This window comes from Symphodus melops, assembly GCF_947650265.1.
Source record: "Symphodus melops genome assembly, chromosome: 2".
Classification (NCBI taxonomy): domain Eukaryota; kingdom Metazoa; phylum Chordata; class Actinopteri; order Labriformes; family Labridae; genus Symphodus; species Symphodus melops.
In genome coordinates this window covers 26,433,594-26,460,435 of record NC_136692.1, presented here as the reverse complement: position 1 = coordinate 26,460,435, position 26,842 = coordinate 26,433,594, and the positions used below count along the sequence as shown (strand labels likewise).

Here is a 26,842-nt window from a genome sequence, read left to right as displayed (position 1 = left end):
GCGCATAAAGTTGTGGTACAAGCTGGTCTTTGCCTTGTAGGCTCTTGTTCAGTGTGTTAAGATGATCAGTAAAATCAACTAAGAATGCCAGGTCTGCCAACCAGAGAGGGTCACTCAGCTCATGAAGAGGTCGATCCATCTCTCTTAAAAACTGGTCGATTTCTGATCGCAGGGAATAGAACCGCTGCAGCACGGAGCCGCGACTCAGCCAACGCACATCCGAATGATAGAGTATGTCCCCGTATTCAGCATCAACATCAGAGAGGAAAGCTTGAAATTGTCTGTGGTAGAGCCCTCGTGTTCGAATTATGTTGACAGTTTTCACCACAGTGTTCATCACATCGCCAAGCTGGACTGTCTTGGTGATGGATGATACAGTGCACCGTAACAGCCTCACCTCCACTTACTTGCACCTTGGCGCATACCATAGATGCCATTCCTTTGTGCTCCCCTGTCATAGCTGGAGCCCCATCCGTTGTAACTCCACACAGCTTGTCCCATTTAAGCCCCATCATGTCAATTGCATCTGACACAGCTTCAAAAATGTCCTTACCCGATGTTGTGACCTTTAGACTCCTAAGATCAAGAAGCTCCTCCGTGATACAAAAGTTATTGTCAACTCCCCGCAAAAAAAATAACAGCTGTGCGCTGTCTGTGACATCTGTGCTCTCGTCACATGCAATGGAGTAAAAATCAAAAGCACAAGCTTTATCTGAAACTTGATGTTTTGTATTAGCTGACAAGTCTTCGATTTGCCGCGCAACTGTGTTTCTGGACATGCTGACGTTATTGAACTCCTGCAATTTTTCTGGGCACATTATTCCTGCGACTTTAGTGAGGCACTGTTTTATAAAGTCACCATCTGAGAAAGGTTTCCCGTGTCGGGCAATGAGCTGAGCTACCTCGTAGCTGGCAATTTCTTGTGTTTTATTAGCACGGAAAAAATACTGTTGTTGAGCTTGCAGGCCAGCTGTCATTTGTTTAACTTTCTGTTCACGCTCGGCACCGGTGCAGGACGTGTAGGTCTGATGTTTGGTTTCATAATGTCGCCGTACATTATATTCTTTCATCACTGCAACTGTTTCATTGCAAATGAAACAGACACACTTCCCCTTGACTTCTATGAAGAAATACTCATTTTCCCACCGTGTCTGAAATTTTCTACACTCACTTGCTATCTTGCGTTTCCTTGATTCTGCCATTTCTGGGTTTTTTTCTTTTATTTCTCTTATTCTGGGAAGAAGCTGCCTTGTTCAAGACAAGTAGGACTCCCCCTAGTGTCAAAACTAGGAAGTACATTAAAGTCAAGTTCCATGTGTGGGCCATATTCCATTATATTTTTAGAATTTGCTGCGGGCCAATTAAAAACGGACCACGGGCCGCAGTTGGCACATGGGCCGTAGTTTGGACATCCCTGCTTTAAAGGGTGAGTGTTACAACGGTTTGCCAGAATTTCCTTGAGGCCTTCCGAAAGTCCTCCTCCATGGCCTCCCCGAACTCCTCCCAGGCCCGAGTTTTTGCCTTCACGACCGCCCGGGCTGCAGAATTCCTGGCCTGTCGGTACCCGTCAGCTGCCTCAGGAGTTCAATGCGCTAGCAACGCCCGATAGGACTCCTTCTTCTGCTTGACAGCCTCCCTTACTTCCGGTGTTCACCACCGGCTTCGAGGATTGCCGCCACGACAGGCACCAGAGACCCTGCAACCACAGCTCAGAGCAGCTGCTTTGACAATGGAATTGGAGAACATGGTCCACTCGGGCTCAATGTCCCCAGCCTCCCCCAGGATATGTGAAAAGCTCTTCCGGAGGTGGGAGTTGAAGACCTTGCTACCAGAGGGTTCAGCCAGACGTTCCCAGCAGACCCTCTCTACACGTTTGGGCCTGCCGAGTCTGACCGGCTTCCTCCCCTGCCAGCGCATCCAACTCACCACCAGGTGGTGATCAGTTGACAGCTCAGCCCCTCTCTTCACCTGAGTGTCCGAGACACACGGCCGGAGGTCAGATGACACGACCACAAAGTCTAACATCGACCTCCGGCATAGGGAGTCCTGGTGCCACGTGCACTTATGGACACCCCTGTGCTCAAACATGGTGTTTGTTATGGACAAACTGTGACTGACACAGAAGTCCAATAACAGAACACCACTCTGGTTCAGATCAGGGAGGCCGTTCGTCCCAATCACCCCCCTCCAGATCTCACTGTTGTTGCCCACGTGAGCATTGAAGTCCCCCAGTAGAACAATGGAGTCCCCAGTCAGAGCACTGTCCAGCACCCCTCCCAGGGACTCGAAGAAGGCTGGGTACTCCACACTGCCGTTTGGGCCGTAGGCCAAGACGACAGTGAGAGACCTGTCCCCTACCCGAAGGCGTAGGGTCGTGTTTTCGACCCTCTCGTTTACCGGGGTGATCTCCAACACCTGGCAGCTGAGCTGTGGGGCTATGAGCAAGCCCACACCAGCCCGCCGCCTCTCACCGCGGGCAACTCCAGAGAAGTAAAGAGTCCAGCCCCTCTCGAGGAGCTGGGTTCCAGAACCCAAGCTGTGAGTGGAGGTGAGCCCGACTATTTCTAGCCGGTACCTCTCAACCTCCTGCACAAGCTCAGGCTCCTTCTCCCCCAGTGAGGTGACATTCCACGTCCCAAACGCCAGAAGCTGTGTCCAGGGATTGGGTCGCTGAGGCCCCCGTCGTCGACTACCGCGTGATCCACATTGCACCCGACCCCTACAGCTTCCTCTGTGGATTGTGGGTACACAGGAGGACGGGCCCGTGTCGTCTTTTCGGGCCGGGCCCCACGGGCAAAGGCCCGGCCACCAGGCGCTCTCCTGCGGGCCCTAACCCAAGGCCTGGCTCCAGGGAGGGGCCCCGGTGCCGGGCAACGTCTCGTACCTTGTTGTAATATCCGTCATAGGGGTTTTTGAACTTTTTTTTTTAATTGAAGCAATTCTTCGTCCTCCAGTGAATATTTATAAATATTCAAACCCCTCTACATTGAATCAATAAGCCCTTTAATCCATAAATTATTGATTCAGTCCATGATGTAATAACATTATTACACTATTAGGAGAAAAATATTGAGGCAAAAAGTTTTGTTTTGGGCTCAGCATCCAAGATGGCTGTAGCTTAGTGGTAGAGTCGTCATTTCTTAACCAGAAGGTTTAGAGTTTGAGCCTCAGCAGCAACATGTCCCATGTTACCTTGAGCAAGACAATTAACTCGAAATAACTCCCCCTGCTTGTCTGCGGCATATGAATGAAATTAGCTACAACTGATGGTCTCCCTACATAGCAGCCTCTGCCATCAGTGAGTGATCATGTAGGTGTGACCTGCAGCATAAAAGTGCATCCATTCATCCATCCATTCATCCATCCATCTAACTATCTAAATGTCAAAAAAATTGTTTGAAAGGTGAATTGTTATTTTGTTTTGTTTTTTAATTAATATGTCCCTGTTGGTACAAACAGGTATTTTGTTATTATGGTGAAAACTTTCAAAATATGTTACAATAAAAAAGTATTTTATTTTCATTTGAACAGAGTAGTTTATTTCAGTGAAAACATTTGATCTTGACAACATTTTCAAAGAATGCTGATTCTTTTAGTGTTAATAAAGAGTCGTGATGGTGTAGAAGTGTTAGTTCATCATAGTTCGATTCTTTTTCGTCAACAGATGATAGAACTAAAAATTCAATGACAAATTGACATTAAACCATATGGTTTCACAATAACTTCAGATGCAAAATATGACAAGTATTTTAACTGACTTGAAGCAAGAGATGAAGAAATTATTTTTATTAATTTTACATCAAATAAAAAAGCAACATTTTCCATCCTACATGTTAAAGTTACATTATATGGAGACAACATCACTCAGGTCAAGTCATGAAAAGCAGTTGTATTTTTTTCTCATTTTTTGTACCACACATTTCACAACATCACTGACCATTTAAAATAAACAGATATAAGTAAACTGCTCTGACTATGTTATACAGTATATTAAACAGTGTCAGTACAGCCTTTCAAAGGTACTTTAGTGTTTAGTTATGGTTGACTCCACTCTTTTGTCATTACTTGAGCAGAGGTTAAAGCTTCATCCACGTTTGTGGATATGCAGGACTTGGTTACAAGTTGGGCAGGAGTGCTCCACGTTCTTACAAGAATCCACACAGAAGGGGATCAAACAGCAAGGCCAGCACCTGGGATAAGGTATCAAAATAAAGTTTAAAGTAACACTTCTAAAAGCAGGCTGAGTCGTGCTAATCTGTTCTGCTGCTCTGATCCATCTGTATATAAACGGTCAATGTTCTGATTCAGTGATGAGTTAAAGGGTGGTTTCTCTCTGATGCCTACTTTTGGGGGGTGATGTGTAATTTCTTCATTAGCACATTTTTCCAGCGTTCCTTGAATGTCCAATCTTTGTGTATTAAAGAGGAAAAATATGCATTATGGCTAGATAGAGGCTGGATGCTAGTGCTCAAGACCGGAAACATGTCATATATTATTCAGTGAAGGGCTGTTAATATCTTTGTGGGGAGTGGTTGGGTAGCACTTTACTTTATTGACTAGCCTCCACCAATAAAAAGCCACTTCGGCAATGTTATATAGGTCTGTATATAGGTCGGTTTCTACTCACATTAAAACTCCCAGTACACCACAGATCAGCCAGGTGACCGTACCATTTTTGTACTCCACTCTCGTCACAACGCTGTTGTGGCAATGAGGACAAACCATCTGTCCAGGAACATCCGTGGGTAGCTGCTGCATTACTGTAATAAAGACAAACAAACCACTTCACTTCTCCCTGAGGAAGACTTTATTTTTTTCATTTTTCTGCAAATCTGTTGGTTTCATTTCGTGAGAAACCTTTGATGAGAGACCCTCACCAGGCTGTGACATGTTGGGCTGCTGCAGATGGTAGGCAGGTTGTGGAGCTGGATAAGAGGAATTTTAGGTTTAAAGGACAGATTGACAAACATGAGGAGAAACACTACAGTTCAAGAGAAAAATATACCAAATGTTTTCTTTTGATGAAGAGTTCAAGATGTGTCCAAGCCCGTTTACAGCTTCTTGAACTGTATGACAGAAAATAAATGAAGACAAGCAGGCACATGTCACTGTAATGGGCCTGAAAGAAGGTGAAGCAACACTGTGCAATGGGACAACATCAGATCACAGGCTGTAAGTAGAATGAGGGTAAGAAGAAGGGGTAAACAAGGGATGGTGAAATGAAAAAGGCAACAGAGGGCTGAAAAGTTAAATGTTAAAAGGAGTAGGAATTAAAAAATACTAATTAAGAACAGTAAAGTAAATACAGTAAGGGATAAATTAAAAGGCTAAAACACAAGAGGAGATCAATACGAAGGGGGAATATTAAATATTAAGTATTCACTGAATGTATTCATTGTGTATACGACACAAAAAGGACAAATGTTAGATTAGAATCATAAAGTTCTGCAGAAAAGACAAAAGGTGAGTAAAACAATCTGAATCTGAAAGCTGGCAAAGAAATGTAAGCTCACAGAAAGGCGTTTGTAGATCAATAATTGTAACATTTAAAAATCTTACTCTGCCTAAAGCTGCTAAAAGAATAGTGCTGCTCTTTGATTAAAATCAGACAAGACTAGAGATTGTCTGGTTCTGCTTTCATTCATTCTCAAAACCTTGTTTTGGAATCTTCATTCCCCCCTAGATGAAAGAAATATGGCTGCTTACCTTGATGAAGAGTTGAAGAAGTTGTTTGTCTTTTCTATGAGAGAAAATGAGGATGACAAAGAGGCACAGGCAGGGTAGTGGCAAGTGGGACTGACTACCCAGGGCCCATGTGGGGAGGCGGGCCCTTAACTGGCCTAAAATTAAAATGTATTTGTATCAAGGTTTTTTTTTTTTTTCTTTCTCAAAGTTAAAGCTGCAATAAGATGGCTACAATTGTCTAAATATAAAAACAAACATTTAGAATTCCTCTCTGGAGAAAATGTGGAGTCTCTCTCAGACTCTCTTCTACTGAATGGTTCAGTCCGCCCAGCATCTCTCCACTGGACTGATCTGTCAGCGGTCAGTGAGACAAGAGTGAGTGATGTTGCTGAATGCAGATTAAACCAGTTGATAAAGGAAGTCACCCAAAAATATTGTTTGGATCATATTTGTGTTTATGTATAGACGTATTCTATGAATTCCCTTCATTGGTATGGTTTCATATGACCCGATAATGATATGAATGAAACATTACACACCGGTAAAAAGTAGTCCATTTTGAAGCAATATTTAGTGCCTTTCCCAACGAGCTACAATAACATCTTAATATCAACAGATTCATTATAAACTGCTCATTCGAATCATATCAATGCTGTATTAAAGCCAAGCCCACTACTTTTGCCTAAAAAATATTTTGTTGAAATCAGAACTGATATGTTTAATTCAGTAATCGAACCAATAAGATCACATAAAAAGTCAAACAATGCTGCTAGAAATGGTTTAAATGCCTAAAAGGTGAATATATTACAAAGTTGAAATTATTTTTGAACTATGTGGAAATATTACAGAGTTTATTTATCTCACATGTTCAGGGTATAAAACAAAGCGTAGTTTAAAGTTTGAATGAGTCATTTGTGTTATGGAGGTGTGGATAAAGAATTCTCTGTGGTTAGTTTTGGCTGTGGATCCAATGTTACATCTTTTCATTGGGCGCAGCAATCCCCGTGGCGCCCCTAGGCACAGGTGACTGTCACGTACCTGAGAAAAAGAACCTGTGGTTGTGTATCATGTTACATGTGAAGAATTTAATGATAGTATTTTCCAGTGAAGACTTGCATTTGCTTCCCTTCACTCCTGTTTGATGGAACATACCCAAAAATGCAAAGAAAGTTATCAGTTTATCTGGCATAATGTCACAGGAAAGTGTTGGTAGATCAGTTGACAAGAATGTTGACCTCTTATCTATAGAAGTTACACTCGATCATTTTCTGTTTGCCCACCTTGCTCCACGCTCTTGTTTGCTGATTTTTCCATCAGCTTTCAAGAACAACACTACTGTAAATAATACAGCAGAGCCTACAGATAATTTAGCTAAGTAAACAAACATTGTTACAGTCATATGTGTGATGATTCAGTTCAATTTGGTTTCAGTTTTCGGATGGATTGTGTTTGCTCTCCTTCTCCGCCTCCCCTTTCTGTTTTCTGTCTCCTGCAGGTACTGTATGTGAGTGGCAGGGGGTGTGGCTGGCTTCTCCACTCAGCAGACGAGGCTCACCTTACTTCAACCAGGTGTTAGGAGAATTCATAAAGGACTTAGGAAACGGCGATCGTGATGTTTTGACAATCCGACCGCACTTTCACTAGGTGACGTAATGATAATGTGACAGCGGCGGAGGTCAGTGACGCGAGTCTGCCGTGGTGGAACTACAGTTCTCAGAAAATGGACTACAAAAAGCTAATCTAAAAATGTTTCCCCTGTGCCTTCTTACCGTTGAAATAAGCCTAAAAAAATTAAATAAAATGGAGGCTTTATTAGATACCAGGAAACTTCACTGTGATGGTTTTATAACATCAACATCACATTCGGAGTTTACCTCTAGATTTAAGATAGTTTAAAGTTAAGGTAAATTATTGCAGTGCTAACTTCTATGATCTGCGACCCTTTTACTTTTCTTTTTTTATGAACAATGTTTTATAGGCGTATTACAATTTCTCGTATTAAATCGACATCAAATAACAGCAAATCATCTCCACAAACATGATACAAGAATGTATAAAAGCAATGTTCACCTTCTTCATGCACACAATAAAAAGAAATGAAATAAATACAAAGGCTGTAACTAATAATCTAATTATAAGTCAAATCAATATACAAATCAATATACAGATTGTCTCCACATTTCTCCTCTGACAGATCCTTTTTGTGAACGCTCGGATATGGGTCGGATCAGCGCCATATAGATAGATATACTTTTAGGGTGCATTCGGATTGTCCCTCCTATCCACTTTCACTAGCGTTTTTTCCTTAACCCCGGAAGCAGTTAAGTGGCGGCCATGACAAGAGCCGTTCGAATTCTCTAAAAGTTAAGGAAAGGCAGCTCAATGCTTCCTTTATAACCTCCTTTAGCATAGGGAACACTGGACCATCCTTTACGAAAGGAGATAAGAAAGTGCCGCCCCACAATTCATTGCGGCCACAACTTTTAAAGCGACTCGCGCATCCGACCCATATCCGAGCGTTCACGAAAACTAACGATCTGTGACTTGTACCTACCTGTGTTCTCGTGTCCAGATTCACTGGGTACGTCTCACTTTCCTTATTTGCAGTCTCCTCGGTCCTCGGCTGAACCGGAAGTAGTTCCAAAGCCGCCATGTTGAGGATCGTCCCAAAGTTCTTATAGCGAACGGAGGAGAGAGGATCGAGGAGCGAGGAGGCTGATCCGAGGAGCGATGACCGAGGAGACACGAGAGCCGACTTCAAGGAAGTCTTTTCACTGACAGACACGCCCCCTTCTCGTATATCACTCATTGATTGGACGCTGCACAGGATCAGACTTCAGTGAAACTTCTCAACATGAGCAGAGTTTAATATGGGAGAAAAGACGGACATTAAAAAGAGGCTAAACGGAGCGTGGGACATTTAAACAGATGATGAACATCAGTGAGTTTGTAAAGAGTCGCTCTGTGATGAGCTGGGATTAAAAAGAGTCTGATGAAGAGAAGTCCGTTTTGTATTCTCACTTATTTATCTTCTGAACGTTTCTTCATTTAGATTCTAATCAGTCATTTTCTGATAGTACGAATTTCTGTTGATACGTTCAGTTTGGATATATCTTGTAGAGAAAACTTTGCTGTGAGCAGACCATGATCTATTTAGAGAAGACATGACCATATTGGGAGAGACACACAAGGTATCATGAAAGTATAATATTCTGCCTCAGTGACAGTATAAGATGAAGTGTTCCTCAAATATAGGAATGACATTCAAAGAGTAAAGGTCATGTGTTTCTGCATGCCATGTACAGAAGTATCTAAAGTGGGAAGGAATTTGTGGCATCTGTTGTACTGTATATAAGGGCTCTACCTCCAATCAATAAACGTCTATTTTCTCAGCCTGCACAGCGTCTCGGTGTATCTGTCAGAATAGAACCACGGCCGTGACATGCTGCATCTTTATCCAGTCTGTTGATAGATTCAGCTTTAGGGACAGTTATATTATTTAACCCATCAGTGGCGTCTATGAACAGATTGACGGAGACTTCAAGCCCAGGTGAGTGGTTGATTTTCTTAACTACTTTGCTGGGTGAGAAGTGTAAATCTCTGTCAATAAAGAATCTGTTTGCGGCTGTTTCTATCAATTTTAATTGGAAAAATAAAAGTGCTATAATTCCCGGACTATATGGATCATAAAATCGTTCTATGTTGTTCTATGTTGTTGTATTGTTCTTTGTTTTATGTGATATACTAATGACTCATTAGAGGACTTTCTACTATGACAAAGTTCATCTTTGGGTTATAAAGTATCGTTCTTTGTGGAGATTGGCGAGTGGACGCCAAGGGAGTCAGATTTAATGTGGAGATTGGCGAGTGGACGCCAAGGGAGTCAGATTTAATGTGGAGATTGGCGAGTGGACGCCAAGGGAGTCAGATTTAATGTGGAGATTGGCGAGTGGACGCCAAGGGAGTCAGATTTCTAGGAATAGGCGAGTAGACGCCTGGAGGCGAGTTGACGCCTGAGTCAAAGCAAATAGTACCTATGAGGAGATCATTGAGTGGACGATGATAAGGAGTTGTATAATGAGGTTCGAATTCTCATTATTGATGATATGGTACGGATATGGTGAGACATCGATGCAGAAAATATCAAGTCTTTGACTGAATGAACCAACTGACTGAATAGGCCTGATTTGTTGTTTGTCGTTCGTTGATTTATGTTGTTGTCTTGTTTTATATATTGTGTCTAAAAAAGTCTCGAGCAATCAATTTTATGATCATACCATCCAGGAAACAAAATTTAGATTTCAAAAAATAAATTTCAAAACAAAATTATTACAGACTGTATTTATTTTGCAGCATATAGAGTGTGCATGCCTGTTTGTTGTTTAGTACATGTCAATATAAATATAAACATTTACAATATCTTAATTCCTTTTGAAACGTTATATTGTTTAATAGACCTCACTAACTACTAATACGTAACATACTAAAATTGCTTTAGATAAAATATAACTTGTACAAACTATTTCTCTTGAAAACTTTTTCATTAATTTTGTAAAACATCAAATAAATTAGACCATGGGGAATCAAAGTAGTAAAACTTCAACAAATACTATACCCAGTATCAAATATAAAACTGTGCTTGATTTACCCAGAACAGAACGTAAAGCTATGAAAGCCTTGTTAAAAGCCAATCCCAACTTGGCTCTTTTACCTGACAAACCTGTCAAAAATATGACCCCGAGAGAATGGATTCAGAGCAAAATCGGTTTTTACTATGTGGAACCTTTTTTAAGCACGTTGGCTTCATGGACTGATAATCGTTATCCCATAGAAGGAAGTTTTGAAAAACACAAACTCGATCTGATACGTGGTTATTTGATTGACAATACTTCTGTTTGTGATCCGATGTGGGACAAGGAATACATGCTGTCTGTGTTCAGAGCATGGGAGTTGATGAGTTCTCAGTGGCCTGGCAACGTTAAAATTAATGACAAGGGGAAACTTAGAATCAACAAACACGTTGACTTTACGATGGTTCAAGCTGGTGTCAATGACACACAAGATTCCTGCTCTGATGTTACAGAGGGACAACATTCCAAGAAGTTAACACATGTAGTATCACATGTACCACACATAGCTTTTGCAGCCGGACAGTCTGACGACGATGACATTTGTGAGGGGCTGATAGCTCAATCAGTGCTGACTGACAGAGACTTGGGGAAGAATCCCTGTACTCGTAATGCGATTCCTACAATCGTGTTTCCATTCAAGCAGACGGTGTCAAGTGAAGTAAAAGCCTGGAGAATGACTTGCATTATTTTATGGTTAAAGAATGGTCGAAAGGTTTTTGAATCTATAGAGAGACGGAATGCTGGTAACACATCACTCATTATTAAGGAACAAATGGCCTACACCTCTGAATGTATGAGGAGTGAATTTAAAAAGATTTTCTCCTTGTTGAAAACAGGACATGACATTGATCCTGTCGCAAAGAAGCTCTTTTGCGATTTTGATGCTATAATTGCAAGGTTTCAAGATGACCAAAAGAAAAGGATTGATTTTCGTAAACCACTTGATTCAAAACTTCTGCATGGAATTTTATCTACAATTTCTGACAGTGACATCGAAGAAGCTTATGTCAAATTTAAGCAATTGATTGAAAAAGACAAAATGAATGAACAGGTCAGAATGGGTACTGGTAATAACGACTCAACTGGTTCTAATGGTAACACAAACATTAATGCTCCACTCGTTGTATTCGACGACAAAGTTATTAATAAACCTTTAACTCTCGTTGATATCTCTAGAATCACACAAGATGCACCACCGCCATTAAGTAATCCAAAGGGATTTATTAATTGGTGGAGCTCCTTGTTGACACATGGTTCAATGTCTGGGAAAGATCTTCGCTACATTCTCTGTACTTTAATGCCTAATATTAAAGTGGAAACGTTGATGGATGAATGTGATTCATTGAGTTATGATTATGATGGTCCTGTGGCTGGTGAAGTGGACTTGGAAGGAAAGTTTCCTTGGTTAACTAGAAAACATAAAGAAACTCACATTCAACAACTGACTGATTTTTTGCAGAAAAATGCAGCCCAAGATAGAGATGTGACACAAATCTTAAACTGTACACGTCAACCTAATGAACACATGTCTGACTATGCATCCAGATTCCAAAAATGCTAGAAAGAACAAGCTAAACTAGACATTTCTGATAAAGAGGATCCTTTCTTTACCTCAATGTTTCTGAATGGTATTGGTGATCAATCTGCATATACTCTGAAATTGTCTGCACCAAATGTGTATTCCTTGAGTCCAAATGATCTGTTGAAGAAAATCAGAGAATTGGATGCTATTGGACTGTTCAATTCCGTTAATCCTGGTATGCTAGATTTTCAGATTCCTGTAACGGACACACATGTAATGGCATACCAGAACTTCCCTCAGAGAGGTAGAGGTATTTATAGGGACTGCAACAGTTTCTCTCAGACCAGACCGGGAGTGTATCAGATTTCTCAGAGAGGGAGAGGTTTCAACAGACGAGGAAAATTTAGGAATGCGTCAGATGTTTGTTCATTCTGTTTCCAGAAGGGTCATTGGGCAAGAGAGTGCCATTTGAAATGGCAAAGAGACAATCAACCTACAGGAAGATTTTGTGCTCCACCAGAAATTACAATGCTTCAACAAGATGCAAATGATTCTTATCAGACAGGTCAACCGAATTTAGGTGCAAATCAACAGCTGACTCGAGAGGGACAAACAAATAGGATGGGTGACATTATGTGGCAAAAATGACGCGACCAGTCTTGGGACATAGATGATAATATTAAAATTATAATCAATGTTCCACAGTTTCAGATTTCTAACACCCCTTCTGAGATACCACAATTAAGCTTGTATGTTTCAGATAAAAAGGTTCCTTTTTTGGTTGATACTGGAGCGACGCTATCTTGTTTAAACAGAAAGGATTTGATTTGTCCTATAACTTCAAAAACCGTTCAATCTGTAGGTATTACAGGAGTACCGCAAACTAAGACAGTGTCTATACCATTACAGATAGAATTGGATGACATACAACTCCAACACTCATTTATTGTAAGCTCTACTGTTCCTATGTCCTTATTAGGTCGTGATTTATTGAGCAAGCTCAATGCTACCATTGTATGTTCAGATGATGGTGTTGAAATCCATATACCAACACACAGAGCATATCAACTATTTTCTGACACTGTTCATGATTCATATCATGCGACATCTGTCTTGATAAATGTTGATTTTATAAATGAGCTGTTCACTATGAAAGGACTGAAACAGTTGGCCTCGTGTCAAGCAGCAGTAGCAGCTCATATCCTGAAAATGAAGCCTGTTGATCAACCCTTTTCTGACTCAAAGATCGATCAAACACACATGAATGAGGTTCCACAATGCTTTTATGTTTCACCACATGGTCTTTTGTTGTTGTGGCGAAATGTTTTTGGTATTGTTGAATTCTTCGTGTGTGCTATTCAAAACAATTTCACCAACCTTGTCTATTTGCTGAATTCACGTTATCAACATCTTAATGAACTTCCAGACAATGAAGACCGAAATAACAATTATATTATTTGGTCGTATGGAGATAACCCCACACATTTCTTCATAAAGATTCTATCTAATACAATCAAGCCACAAATTCAACTTGTTGACAAAGAAATTTTGCTATAACTTCCTTCAATATTGGCCTTTGTTCCATCTGACTTGTGGGCATTGCATGCTAATCATGTTGGACTTTTGAATGTTCAGCCATACGCAGCTCACATTAACTACTCAAGATATCCAGTTTATGTGAAGCAATATCCTTTGTCAAAAGAAAGAGAAGAAGGCATCCAACCAGTTATTGAAAGCCTATTGCAACAAGGAGTGATTGTCAAGAGACGTTCACAAAATAATACACCTATAAATCCGATTTTGAAACCTGGTACTAATAAATATCGGTTTACACAGGATTTGAGGAAAATTAATGAAGCTGTCTTTCCAATGGCACCTGTTGTTCCTGATACGAATGCTATTTTAGCTGCACTTCCAGCAGACTCAAAATGGTATACGGTTGTGGACCTTTGTTCTGCATACCTCTCGATTCCTGTACATGAAAATAAACAAAACTTATTTGCATTTACTTATAAGGGTGAACAATATGTATGGCTGAGGTTACCTATGGGTTTTATCGACTCAGCTTCTGTTTATTCAGCTGCAGTAAATGCACATTTGTCTCAATTAATTTTACCGGGTCCATCTTCGTTATTGTGTTATTGTGACGATATCATGATTGCGTCTCCTACTGAATCAGATTGCATACAAGATTCTTTAGCACTTTTGACTCACCTTGCCTTAGGGGGTCATCGAGCATCGCTTGCTAAACTTCAGTTTTGTCAACCAATGTTCAATTATTTGGGTCATCCAATGACTTTAAACACATCGCATACAGTAGATATTATTCTGCGCAACATCACCACGCAACACATGACGAGTCAAAGACGTAGTAATTACGAACATATTTTGACGGGTACACAGTATTTGACTTTGTCCACTACAACGTGTACGAATCCAGCTCTTCATTTGATAATCATTGTTACATGGTGTTCAGCCTGAGGACAGTGATTATGTACATGACTGTATGGACTTAATCAATTCTACATCAAGCATTCGAGCAGATCTACAACAAACACCATTACGACAAAATGATTTAGTTTTTTATTGTGATGGTTCCTCTATGCGCCCAAATGTCACCACTATTATTTCAGGATATGCTATCGTTGATAACCATGACCATTGTGTAGAAGCATATCGATTGCCATCACTATCTGCCCAAGCAGCGGAATTAATCGCATTAACTAGAGCATGTATATTAGCTGAAGGTAAATCAGTTACTATGTATACTGACTCTAAATATGCATTTTCGGCAGCTCATGACTTCAGCAAAATATGGGCCAACAGAGGTTTCATAACTAATACGGGTAAACCAATTCTGAATTGCAACTTAATAAAGGACTTATTGTCAGCCTTAATGCTGCCAGAACACATTGCTATTGTCAAATGTGCTGGGCATTCCAAAGGTGATTCTGATATAGCTAAAGGTAATAGTTTAGCTGATCATCACGCGAAAGATGCGGCAATGAATGCCTCTCTCCCACCTTGGTTAAATACTGAGATGACTATTACAACAATTTCTGATCCACCATTTACTATTACAGACTTGGTAACTTTCCAAACTCAGGCTACAGAGTCTGAAGTACAGTCTTGGAAGGATAAAGGCTGTTATAAGGATGGTGATGGATTGTGGAAAGATTTACGTCAACGAATTGTTTTACCAAAACTGGCTTATGACACTCTCATTGCCTATATACATGGAATAAATCATGTTAATTACAAGGCTATAACAGATTATGTTTCCAGACTATTTTATGCAATGGGAATAGAACAGCATGCCAGAGCATTTACTCAAAGATGCTTGATTTGTGCCAGATGTAATCCACATGTGAACCCACCGAAACGACAACACTTACTTAAACCGGAGGGACCCTTTCAACACTTGCAAATAGATTTTACACATCTCCCAAAAGCTAAAGGATTTGCATATCTTTTAGTTATAGTGGATCGATTTTCAAAATGGCCTGAAGCTTTTCCTACAAGGAAAGAAAATGCTCAGACAGTGGTTAAGTGTTTAATGGAACATGCTATTCCAAGATTCGGAATTCCTTATGGCATTAACTCTGATAATGGTACACCATTTACCTCAAGGGTGACTAAACTACTAGCATTAGCATTAGGTATCAAATGGACTTTTCACATACCATATTCTCCACAAAGTTCGGGACAAGTTGAAAGACCTAATCGCACAATAAAGGAAAAATTTATTAAGATACATCAATCTCGACAAATGATTTGGGTTGATGCTTTAACTTTGTTATCTATTCGATCCATGCCTAACAAAACTACTGGATTGTTTCCGCATGAAGTCTTGATGGGACGACCATTTCCTTTGGGTGTGATGATGCACGAAAAACCAGCTTTTGATCTGACACAATTACAAGAAATGCAACAGACATATGTTAAACATTTGTTTTCTTCTGTTTCCGAGTACTCAAGACAAGTGACTGATGCTTTGCCCTCACCTCCTGATACCCCTATCCATAATTTCCAACCGGATGACTACGTCCTGGTTCACAGCTTAAAACCAGAAGGCAAGAAGGCGAGCCACGCTTTGGACCGCCCACTCAAGTACTTCTTGTTACAAGTACGGCACTCAAAGTAACAGGTCAACCACAATGGATTCACGCGTCCAGGGTCAAGGCAGCCCCGCAGACAACACCGTGAGCTGTGACATTGGTGACTGTGAACCCATCGACTTTACAAGACGTGACAGCTGCCAGCTACGTCATGGACAAGGGAAGTACAGACTGATTCAAAGATTCTAATATTTTAGAAAATCTTGTTCAATATCTTACAATGATATGTGGGGCAATACTCTGTTATTTGTTTTTCTTTTATCTTCTGGACTCACCCACAATTATGCGTGAACGTAAAGAACGCAACCTTGCTCAGGAACCATGCATTGATTCTCATATCTGTCAACTCAGTTACTAATTTGACTATGTTTCAACATCCTGTTAGGAACGTGGCCTTCTACTGTCCTCCAGGGGTTGTGCCAGAGGATCATGCATCATGCAGTCCAGAATCGACCTCTTCTTCAGATTCTGGTTCCATTTCCGACATCAATAATGTGGACTGATTGTGTGATGATGATGCTCTGCACCTTACACCCTTGTAGCATTAACATAAGTTGATTGAGGGATTTTAATGACCCCAGACAGTGAAAGGGTACCCACTTCCCTTTGCCATGGGGATACACGTGCTGCATTTCCTATTATAGGTGACACAACTTTTCTCCTGTTTATGAATAGACAGGGAGGTTAGTATTGTTTTTCTTTTTGCGCGATAGGTAAGATTTTTTTGTTTCTAGATAACAGGGGTTTTTGTTTGTTATTTTGGATTTGGGGCCGTGTCTTCCATGTCAAAGAAGGATTTAGTCATTTGAGTTTGCAGTTATGTTTTTGTTTTTAAATTATGAGATGTGACATAAAAAAAGAAAAAAGAGAGGGATGTGATATGAATAAGTATTACATATTGGTTTCATTTTGTGTTATGTTTTTATTTTATGTACTCTTGCTTATTCATTTTCTGTTTTAGATGTACTATATACTCACCATAAGAGAAAAGAGATAGCAGAACACGGATTGGGTTTCTCCCTAGAAGTAAGCAATTGAATAAAATATAGGGTTTTCCCACCGGTTCTGTTTAGTCAAATAGTACTCAGGAGTTCTTTTCATCCTAATTTCTTTCTTTGCACTAAAACATCTTGCAAATTTAAGTAAAGAGATAAGGTTTTGGTCTCCTGTAAGCAAGTTTATGGTCTATGAGTTGTATCTGTAATTTTCAACCACTCTTCTAACATTTTTATGTTATTTGGGTCAAGATAGAATAATTTTGATCTCTTATAGATATAAGACATGGACCATACTCTTGTAGAAGGTGATGGTGAGCGCCTGTTTTAGGAAAACCAAGATTTGGTTCCCCTAAAGAAAAAACCTGTTACATAAAAAAAAGGGGGAACTGATAGTACGAATTTCTGTTGATACGTTCAGTTTGGATATATCTTGTAGAGAAAACTTTGCTGTGAGCAGACCATGATCTATTTAGAGAAGACATGACCATATTGGGAGAGACACACGAGGTATCATGAAAGTATAATATTCTGCCTCAGTGACAGTATAAGATGAAGTGTTCCTCAAATATAGGAATGACATTCAAAGAGTAAAGGTCATGTGTTTCTGCATGCCATGTACAGAAGTATCTAAAGTGGGAAGGAATTTGTGGCATCTGTTGTACTGTATATAAGGGCTCTACCTCCAATCAATAAACGTCTATTTTCTCAGCCTGCACAGCGTCTCGGTGTATCTGTCAGAATAGAACCACGGCCGTGACATGCTGCATCTTTATCCAGTCTGTTGATAGATTCAGCTTTAGGGACAGTTATATTATTTAACCCATCATTTTCAGTATCCTGACACATAAATATCTGTTTATAAAATACAGAATTGGTTGTCTAAATACAGGCTAGGTTAAGTCCAAACTGTTTAATAATAATCAATAATTATAGACAATTCAAAATGAAATCTTTTAGTCAGTGGAAACTGTCCTTGGTTATGAGTAGACTGCAGGTTGTTCTTCAGGTGTTTTTTTTATCAGGTAAAGACACTAAACACTGTAACTGTGTGTGTTTGATGAGAAATAATACAGTGTGTGTGTTTGATGAGAAATAATACAGTGCGTGTGTTTGATGAGAAATAATACAGTGCGTGTGTGTGTGGACATAAACAGCTGTTCGGCTGATTGACAGCTGAACGTGATCAGCTGATGTCGCGTCATGTGACGCTGTCGAGGAAACGACGTCTCATGTGTCTTAAAGCTGATTTCGGGCCTTTTTCAAACCAACCCCTACACACTCCCCCTCCGTGACGGAGTGCACTCCGTCAGAAGTCACACTCGCAGCTGAATGAAGTCCCCTCCATCAAGGTGGAGGGTAGAAATACAGCAGCAGGCTTTGGGACAAACTTCACTCTCTCAGGTGGAAACAGGAAGTGTGTGTTACCATGGTTACTCAGCGGCATCCTGGGGGAACGGCTTATTATTAATGTACGTAATGCATTCTGTGAAAGTCTTTATGTAGATTATTTTTCTCTAGTAAATTTATATTAGTGTAGACTTATAGCAAAATGATCAGATGGAGCCCACATTCTTTATTGTAATTTATAATTTAATGTTTAGTTAATTTATTATAATATCAAAGAACAGGTTGTCTTCAATGAAAGCAGACAAGGAGACTATAAATGAACATCACAGCTGCAAGACGTTTATATTTTACTGATTTTTTTGTTTTACAAAGAAATCAAAAGTACAACAATGATAAATAAATAAGAGTGAGAAGTTGTCTGCAACATGATTTAATATTCTTTAGTTTTTGCAACAGTCCCTTTAAATATGAAACACAATGAAATAAACAGGTGAACAGAAGGAAGAAAAGAAGAGGAGTCTTTTATTTGATCCTTTAAAACAATAAACAGGTGAAGTTGTTAATGTCTGTATGATCATATTAAATGTCCATCTTAGTTGGAGCAGTGTTTTGGTTTGTTCACACTGAACTTATTTTTGTACAGGTCACTCCTTCCGTGACTACCGGACACAATAGGCGTTACACGTGATCATCAAGTGGGAATCGGTGCAGACTCGCTGGAGGAGGGTTTTATGGCCCACTACCAGTCCCTGCTAAGTGGTTTGAGACGGACTTAATATGGCGGACCCTCCACGTGGACGCGCAAACGGAGGGGTAGTGGATAGGGCGAGGGTGTAGTGGACGGTTTGAAAAAGACCCTTCCTCGGTCCTCTCTCCTCGGCTTCGTTTCCTCCGTGCATCTCTGGTGGGCGGGACTAAGACGCAAGTGGAGGAGACAACTCGGAGGACACTCGGTGCAAATAAGGGAACTGAGAAAGGCCCACTGGTGTGCCTCCAGTTTCCTCGCCAGAGTTCCTGTATGACGTGGTGGAGTTTTTCTGGCCAGCTAGCTCCCTGCCTTCACTGCCTGCAGGAGGGTGTTAACTTTTAGTTATTTTGTGTGTCGTCCTCCCCTGTGTGTTAGTTTTGGTTTGCTCAGCAGCTTTAAATATCAGTTCTCATTTTGTCAGGTGTGTGAGTTGAATATCCATCCTGTTTAGTAAGCACACATTTTCAGTAGAGTTACGTTATTTTGACCTCTTTTAACAAGTCCTTTACGCATATACCCTGACACAGTTTATTTTTTGCCTTTCTTAAACCATTTTTTGAATAAAGAAACATGGTTGTTGAACTTTTAGCCTGTGTTGGTTTACCTTGACTGCTTGGTCCACGAGAGAACAGAGTAGTGTTTATTTCAGTTATAGATAAAGGTTGGAAATTCAATAAAAACAAATTGAAATGAAACTGTACGGTTTTTCAATGATAACTTCAATGCAGAATATTACAACAATTTTAACTTACTTAAAGCCAAAAACAAATATTTTTTAATGTAATTTTATGTAAAAAAAAAAAAAAAAAAGACCAATGAAACATTTCCCACCTTACATGTTACACTATTATTTGGAGACAACATCAATCAGATCAAGTCACAAGAGAACAGGTTTATTTGGTTTCATTTCTGTGTACATTTGGTGCCTATTTCTTTTTAACTTGTTGCACCTGACTCTCTGTGGTTCATGTGACTGCCTCTCATTTGCTGTAGTCGATTTCTGTGTGAGGCCGCAACATAATTGTTGATTTGTAAAGCCCTGATTTGGACGTCTATGGTTGAAACATGTTGGCTTTTAAAAGGATTAGCATTTATTGTACACATTTAAAGTTTGTCCTTTAATCATGCTTGGAGCGCCTTTATCTTCCTTTAAGCAACCGTTCATCCTCACTTTTCTACATACAATTAAATATTTTCACATCAACAACAAATGCAGAAAATGACAAATAATTTCATTTATTTGCAGCCTAAAATAAAAAAATATCATTGTATGTCAAATACGACAAAACATTTCCCATCCTACACTTTGACATAAATGGATCACTTAACTATATTATATGGAACATATGTAACATCACTCTGACTATGTGATATCTTAAACAGTCTCAGTAGAAGATATTTAAGGAAGGCTACTTTATGTGTTTGACACAAGTTAGCTCAGAGTTCATGATGACGTCTGAAGCGTTTGCATGGAAAGGCTTGTCCCCTGTACAAATGTTTGTTTAGTCGTGGTTGACTCCGCTCTTTTGTTGTTACTTGAGAAGAGTTTAAACAGCAGCTCTGCTTCACCTGCGTTTGTGGATGTGCAGAACTTGGTTACAATTTGGGCAGGAGTGCTCGACGTCCTTACAAGCGTCCACACAGAAGGGGATGAAACAGCAAGGCCAGCACCTGGGGTGAGGTATCAGAATAAAGTTTAATACAACACTTCAACGCTACAATGCTATTTGCTATTAAGCTGCTATTTAGTCAACTGTCTGGACAACATAATGGGCTGCTCCCTGCACTATGAAAGACTATTGTGAACACACCCTGAACAAACAGGGCGGAGGCTGAATTCCACTGTAGCTGTCACTGTGGTTTGTATGTTTGTTATAAAAAGAATAACTTATAAAAACAAACAACTATGACACACAATCAAGTGTGTTTCCATGATGTCTTTGTCATTTTGATTAAAACGCCAAAGAACCCAGGAGACTTTCGAACACAGATGTATAGCTCAATCTAAGACCAGTGACTCACTGACACATGAGGAAAAAAAGTTGGACTTAATCAATGAATAATGAATATATGATATTTCAGTTAGCTTCTTCACTTCATGCAGCGTGAAGTTCTTGTTCAGTATTTAACATTTAAACTGTTGGCTGGAAAGTGATTGTGCCTCAACAATTAAGTTTATAGGCCTATTACAAGTCTTTCTTTCTTTATATGCTGCAAACAGGAGTGCTTCAACTGAATGTCATTGTATAACATGCAGAGTCAATACGATCTGACACATGCACAAAAGTCTGCTTGTCAGCCAGCACTCTCGTAGATGTTGTGAGAACACAGCTGGAAATACTATCTGGTATTTAGTGTCTCCAGGCACATATTGAAACTGTGAAAATGTCAAACTACATGTAGCATATTTAGTGGTGGCTGGTTCATTACAGGTAGGGGCACAATTTCTCACAGATGGATGGATGTATGTGTATATCTTTGTACCTTGATGCTAACACATACAGGAAAATGCCATGGATAGTTAACGTAATTAACATCTTGACAGTTTTAACAATTTTAATTTTAACAATCTATTTTACATAACATATTCAATACACAGCACCATATGCACTTGACTAACAGCCATTTATTTCTGAAACTCTATGGAGACAAACTTTGAAAACTGCTGAGTCACGCTAATCTGGTCTGCTGCTCTGATCCCTCTGTATAAACCGTCAATGCTCTGATCCAGTGACACTGTATAACTCGCTCTTTGTCTCAGTTATAGGGTGGTTTCTCTCTGATGCCTACTTTTGGGGAGGTGATGTGTAATGTGTTCATTAGCACATTTATCCAGCGCTCCTTGAAGGTCCAATCTTTATGTAATAAAGAGGAAAAATATGCATTATGGCTAGATAGAGGCTGGATTCTTGTGCCCAAAACCGTAAACATGTCATATATTATTCAGTGAAGGGCTGTTAATATCTTTGTAGGGAGTGGTTGGGTAGCACTTTACTCTATTGACTAGCCTCCACCAATTAAAAGCCACTTCCGCAATGTTATATAGGTCTTGTTTGTTTGGTTTTGAAGTTTTGGGAAAGAAACAGGAGGTGGGTGTTGTAATTGAAACTTGTGCTGGTTTGTGTTTGCATGTGTTTGATTTCTACTCACAGGAAAACTCCCAGTATGCCACAGATCAGCCAGGTGAGCAAACCATTTTTGTACTCCACTCTTGTAACAATGCTGTTGTGGCAATGAGGACAAACCATCTGTCCAGGAACATCTTTGGGTAGCTGCTGCACCACCACCACTTGGCTCACTGTAATGAAGACAAAAAAAATCTATGTAACTTCTCTCGGAATAAAAGTGTTTCCTTTTTTTCTCCTTTTTTCTTCAAAGGTGTTGGTTTCAGTGAGAAACATTTGAAGAGAGACCCTCACCAGGCTGTACTATCTGAGGCTGCTGTACATTGTACTGGTAGACAGGTTGTTGAGCTGGATAGGAGGTATCTGTTTAAAGAACAACGTGAGAAACAAGTTCACAAGGACAAACACTACAGTTAAAGAGAAAAATATGCCAATAATGTTTTCTGTTCTCACGAGGCGGAGGTGGGTAGACTGAATGGTTTATTGGAGGTCCAGGGTAAGGCGGTGCTGCCATTTCAGCGGGAGGTCCCTGACCTTTTTCCATGATCTGCTTAAGGAGCAAAAAAAGGTCCTCAGAAAGACAAAATACTGAAACCTTCTGTACTCACCCTGGAGGGTAAATGTTCACTCTATTGTTGCAGTAACCCTGCCCCAGAAGTGTGAAAACTTGCTTATCGAGTTGAGGAGCATTTTAAAGCTGTTTACATGCAAGTCAGCTGGTTTGGTTGCATTACATTTGGATTTTGTAAAAATACAGACTCTCTAACATGAAGTTACACACAGCATTAACTGTGAGAGTCCTGGCTTTCACAAGAAGACCCATTACTTTTTCTCAGTTACACTTTTTTATTTCAGTTTTACCCAAAGGAGAAAAAAGTATGGATGTGCATAGTTGAAAGGACCCAATGCCATTTGAGACAAACATTTTGTGCGGTTCATTCAATTCAAGTCATTAACTGTGGATTTTTTTTTAAACATTAAAGAGTACAGTATCCACCTTCTTATGTGTGGGCCATTTTAGCTTCTAGGTAGCACAGCTGAAAAGAGACAGGACACATTGGGACAGAGACAGTGGGGGAAGACGTGTGTGTGTGTGTGTGTGTGTGTGTGTGTGTGTGTGTGTGTGTGTGTGTGGAGCAACCGAAGTTTCAGCATAACGTCTTGGGGCTTAGAGAGATCATTCAACTAAACCTTAAGAAAACACTGGCAAATACACAAATCTCAAGCAAATAAGGGAATACTCCCACAACCTGCAGATAAAGAAAACTCAAGCAAATACACAAAGGCTACAGGCCGAACACCAGAACGGAACTAACTACAATTTCAATTCTGATTAATTTTGACGTAATGTTTGGTCTACCAGGTGTGTGGGTGTTTACAATAAAATGATTGATAACTGCTTTACAGTTACCGTAAAACTTCAAATAAAAGCACATTCCAGATTAAGGCATATGGCTTCCTTTTACTAGCCTGACTCTCAATTAAAGTCCTTTATGTCTTTAGTGCTGATTAGTTAGTGGATGAAACATTAGAAAATAAAAGTTGTTTTCATCTCATGTTAAATTGATATACATAAACAAACATATATCCATAGTCTTGCACAGCACTCATGAGTGATTTTATTAAAGGCATCTCTCTATCTCTCCTCCACAGAGCAGCAGGTCGGCAGAGATAATCTGTCATACAACAAATTAGTGACTCTGGATTTAAATTTAAATTTACAGTTAAATTAAAGGCCTGTCCCAAATAAGACAGGGTCATTTTTATTGAGTTATTTACCGTATATAAGTTGAGGATATTCAGGTAGCTGAACAGTCCAATATCAAGCTGGCTGCATCAACACACTGTGTTTTACAGCAGTGCAGTTGAACTCAGAGACATTTGGTGGGCAATAAAGAAAAAGGAGATATAACTTATTAAAAACACAGATGATGAACTTGCACTAGTAAAGAGATGCCTGATGTTTCCGAGATGGTGGGATGGCACCTTGCTCATGGGCACCTTGGCAGGTGTCAAGTAACAAAGTACAAATACTTTGTAACTTTTCTCAAGCAGAAATTTGGGGTATCTATACTTTACGATAGTATTTATTTTTTACCCGACTTTTTACTTCTACTCCTTACATTTTAAAAATAGCCTTGGTTCTGTTATTTAAATTCGGCTTGTTTTCATTCTGTGAAATTCTGTAGTGCAACCCAATTTTTGAAAAATAACATTTTAATATAACGTCATAGTCATCATGGCCTTTGGAAAAATGTTGTTTGGGGTAGGTGGGGTGCATTATCAATCCATTATAGGCTGTGGCTTGACATAAGCGTTTGTCCTTCATGGCATGTTTTCCCCCTTACATTACTTACATACTTTAAGTAGTTTGGAAAGTACTTTTGCACTTTTGCTTAAGTAAAAAGCTTGAGTTGATATTTCAATTTCTACAGCAGTCTTTTTAAACTACCTAAGTATCAAATGCAAATACTTTTCACACCTCTGCTTGGCAGTTCACACTAAGCCACACTTGGACATGAACCAGAGAGCTTCTAGTTCCTAAACTGAGTTCCTTCATAAGGTTGCTACTAAATTAAAATGTTTGCTGTGGATAATATTACTACAAATCTTCAGTCCTATATTTGTTTGTGAATATAATATAAAATGATCAAATCTATAATCATTCCACACCATAAGAACGTTTGATAAAAAAGGTCAAGGTGGGTTTAAGCTTTAGATCACATTTCAAGGCTCACAAGTGGTTAACTTTTTAAAAAGACGAGAACTCTGCAAAGCAGAGATTGTGTTTTTTGTAAAACCTTAAAGGTCAAAATTCAGTTTGAGCACAAAAATTCCTTCATTCGGCTGAAATAATGTGTTCTCTTGTATTGTGGGACACAGTCAAAGAAGAGTCCAAGTGTCCCTTGTGGGACAATAAAGTACATCTTCTCTAAAGGCAGCTCACTGGTAACAAAAGGGAAATCAAAATGGGACTGAGCCATTACGGGTCTCGTCTGACCTGTTCTATCAACCTCAAATAAGCTCTCTTTCAAAAACTGATGCATTCAGACTTCAGCTGTTGTTTGCTTTGTTTGAACCCATAAAAATTATTGTATGACACAAACATGCTCTACAAAATGATCCATCTGTCAAGTTTGGCTCTGATTTCCCATTTGTTTCAATGTGACAGGCTTTTTAGTTTACTTCAGTCCACAAGAAAACAGAATTCACACTCTTGTTGAGATTGAATTTAGTTGATTAAGTGTGTTACAGTACGTCACTGCATTCTATAACTTGCTTGTTTTAATAAGTTCATTTTTATTTATGTATTTAATGTTTTATTAAATTAGTTCAGCCAATTGAAATACAGTCATTCATTTAGTTTTCCCTGTTTTTTCTTCTTCTTGTTTTATAGAATGCAAAGCTGTAACTGAGTTTCAGAGTGCACCGAGATAAATAACCTGTTTTAAAAAATAACAAACTTTCTTGACCTAAAGCTGCTAAAAAAAAATCTGTTGATAAGAGATTTTCAGGTTCTGTTGGCATGAGGTATTTCTTCTCTTTCAAAACCTGTTTGCATTTTTCTTTCTGTCTTGTCTGAGGAAAGAAGTACAGCTGCCTACCTTGATGAAAAGTTGAAGAAGTTGTGTCCAATCCTGTTTGCAGTTTCTTCGTCTGATGTACGAGAGACAATGAGGAAGACAAGCAGGCAAATGTCACTTGAAGGGACCTGAAAGAGGGTGGAGCAACATTGTGCAATTACTTTTAAACCTGTGGTAATACGTGTTATGATGTAACGATCCAGCTTTTAAGGTGCCAATACCGAGTACTGATCCTATACAAGCATTCATTAATAACCTGTATTCTAGGCAGACAGGGTGAGATTGGGTATCCATTATGTAAGGCATAATCATTGAAACACAACATGAAATAAATACATATGTGTTCGCTGCCTGAATAGTTATTGATTATAAAAAACAATATTACTTTGGTAAAACTTAAAATACTTTGTAAGTTTTATAAAGAGTTTTATGCCACATACGTACATTGTTTTATCTTGAATTAATGTGTAAATTTAATGCTCTCGGTACTCCAGCAAACAGAGAACGCAGCCGGTGGGTGTTAACGGACGAGAATGCATGGAGCCGGACTGGAGCAGACACCCAATGCACACGAATACTTTGCACTGCTACAACCACTCCTCAAAAGTTTAGCTTTGCATATACTGCAATTCGCTGTTTAAGTTGTTGGTGTAAAATATAAATATAAGACATTCAGAAAATCTTCTGAGGAAATATATGCTCTAAGACAGCACTGATTCTCAAAGAGCGGGTCCCAGGACCCTGAGGGGTCCACGAACCATAGCTTGGAATAATTTACAAAGAAGTCTACAAACTGGGACCTCTTGCACCCATAAAATCTATCAAGCTATTTTGTTTAATACTCCCGCCCACTTCAGTTTTGTGCTAATAGATCATCTCTGACATAATCGTGACATGTCAGTCACTTCATAGTGTACAACAATAAAAAGAATAAAATAAAAAATAAAAACATTGCCTTAAAGTTTTTAAAATGAATTACTCAGCAGGCTAGTATGCACTGGCTTTGATCCTGGATTGTGATACACTGTATGAGTTCATTCATGGATGAAAACGCAATACAAATACCCTTCGAAAAATCCAGGAA

The 26,842-nt window shown here is 39.5% G+C and overlaps 2 protein-coding genes across 4 annotated transcripts in view; both read right to left on the bottom strand.

The window, feature by feature from the left end:
• Positions 1-3,533: 3,533 nt before the first annotated feature.
• LOC306819160 (LITAF domain-containing protein-like) lies at positions 3,534-25,867 on the bottom strand. Of its 2 annotated transcripts, XM_079336847.1 has the most exons (6): positions 25,780-25,867; positions 22,628-22,721; positions 22,469-22,537; positions 22,200-22,347; positions 20,603-20,720; positions 3,534-4,082 (listed from the first exon to the last, which is right to left on the bottom strand). In XM_079336847.1, exons 2-5 carry the CDS (start codon positions 22,716-22,718, stop codon positions 20,615-20,617), a joined length of 414 nt encoding a protein of 137 aa, XP_079192973.1. In that variant the 5' UTR covers positions 22,719-22,721; positions 25,780-25,867; the 3' UTR covers positions 3,534-4,082; positions 20,603-20,614. The 2 variants fall into 2 exon arrangements, with proteins under 2 accessions (XP_079192973.1, XP_079192972.1); XM_079336846.1 differs by lacking the exon at positions 3,534-4,082 and having other exon boundaries at positions 19,938-20,720.
• Positions 23,292-26,842, bottom strand: part of tsc2 (TSC complex subunit 2) — a 137,896-nt gene continuing 134,345 nt past the window's right edge. For both annotated transcript variants that reach the window (XM_079336842.1, XM_079336841.1), the window contains one exon: positions 23,292-23,310. The gene's annotated coding sequence lies outside the window, so the exon portion shown is untranslated. The remainder of the gene's footprint in view (positions 23,311-26,842) is intronic.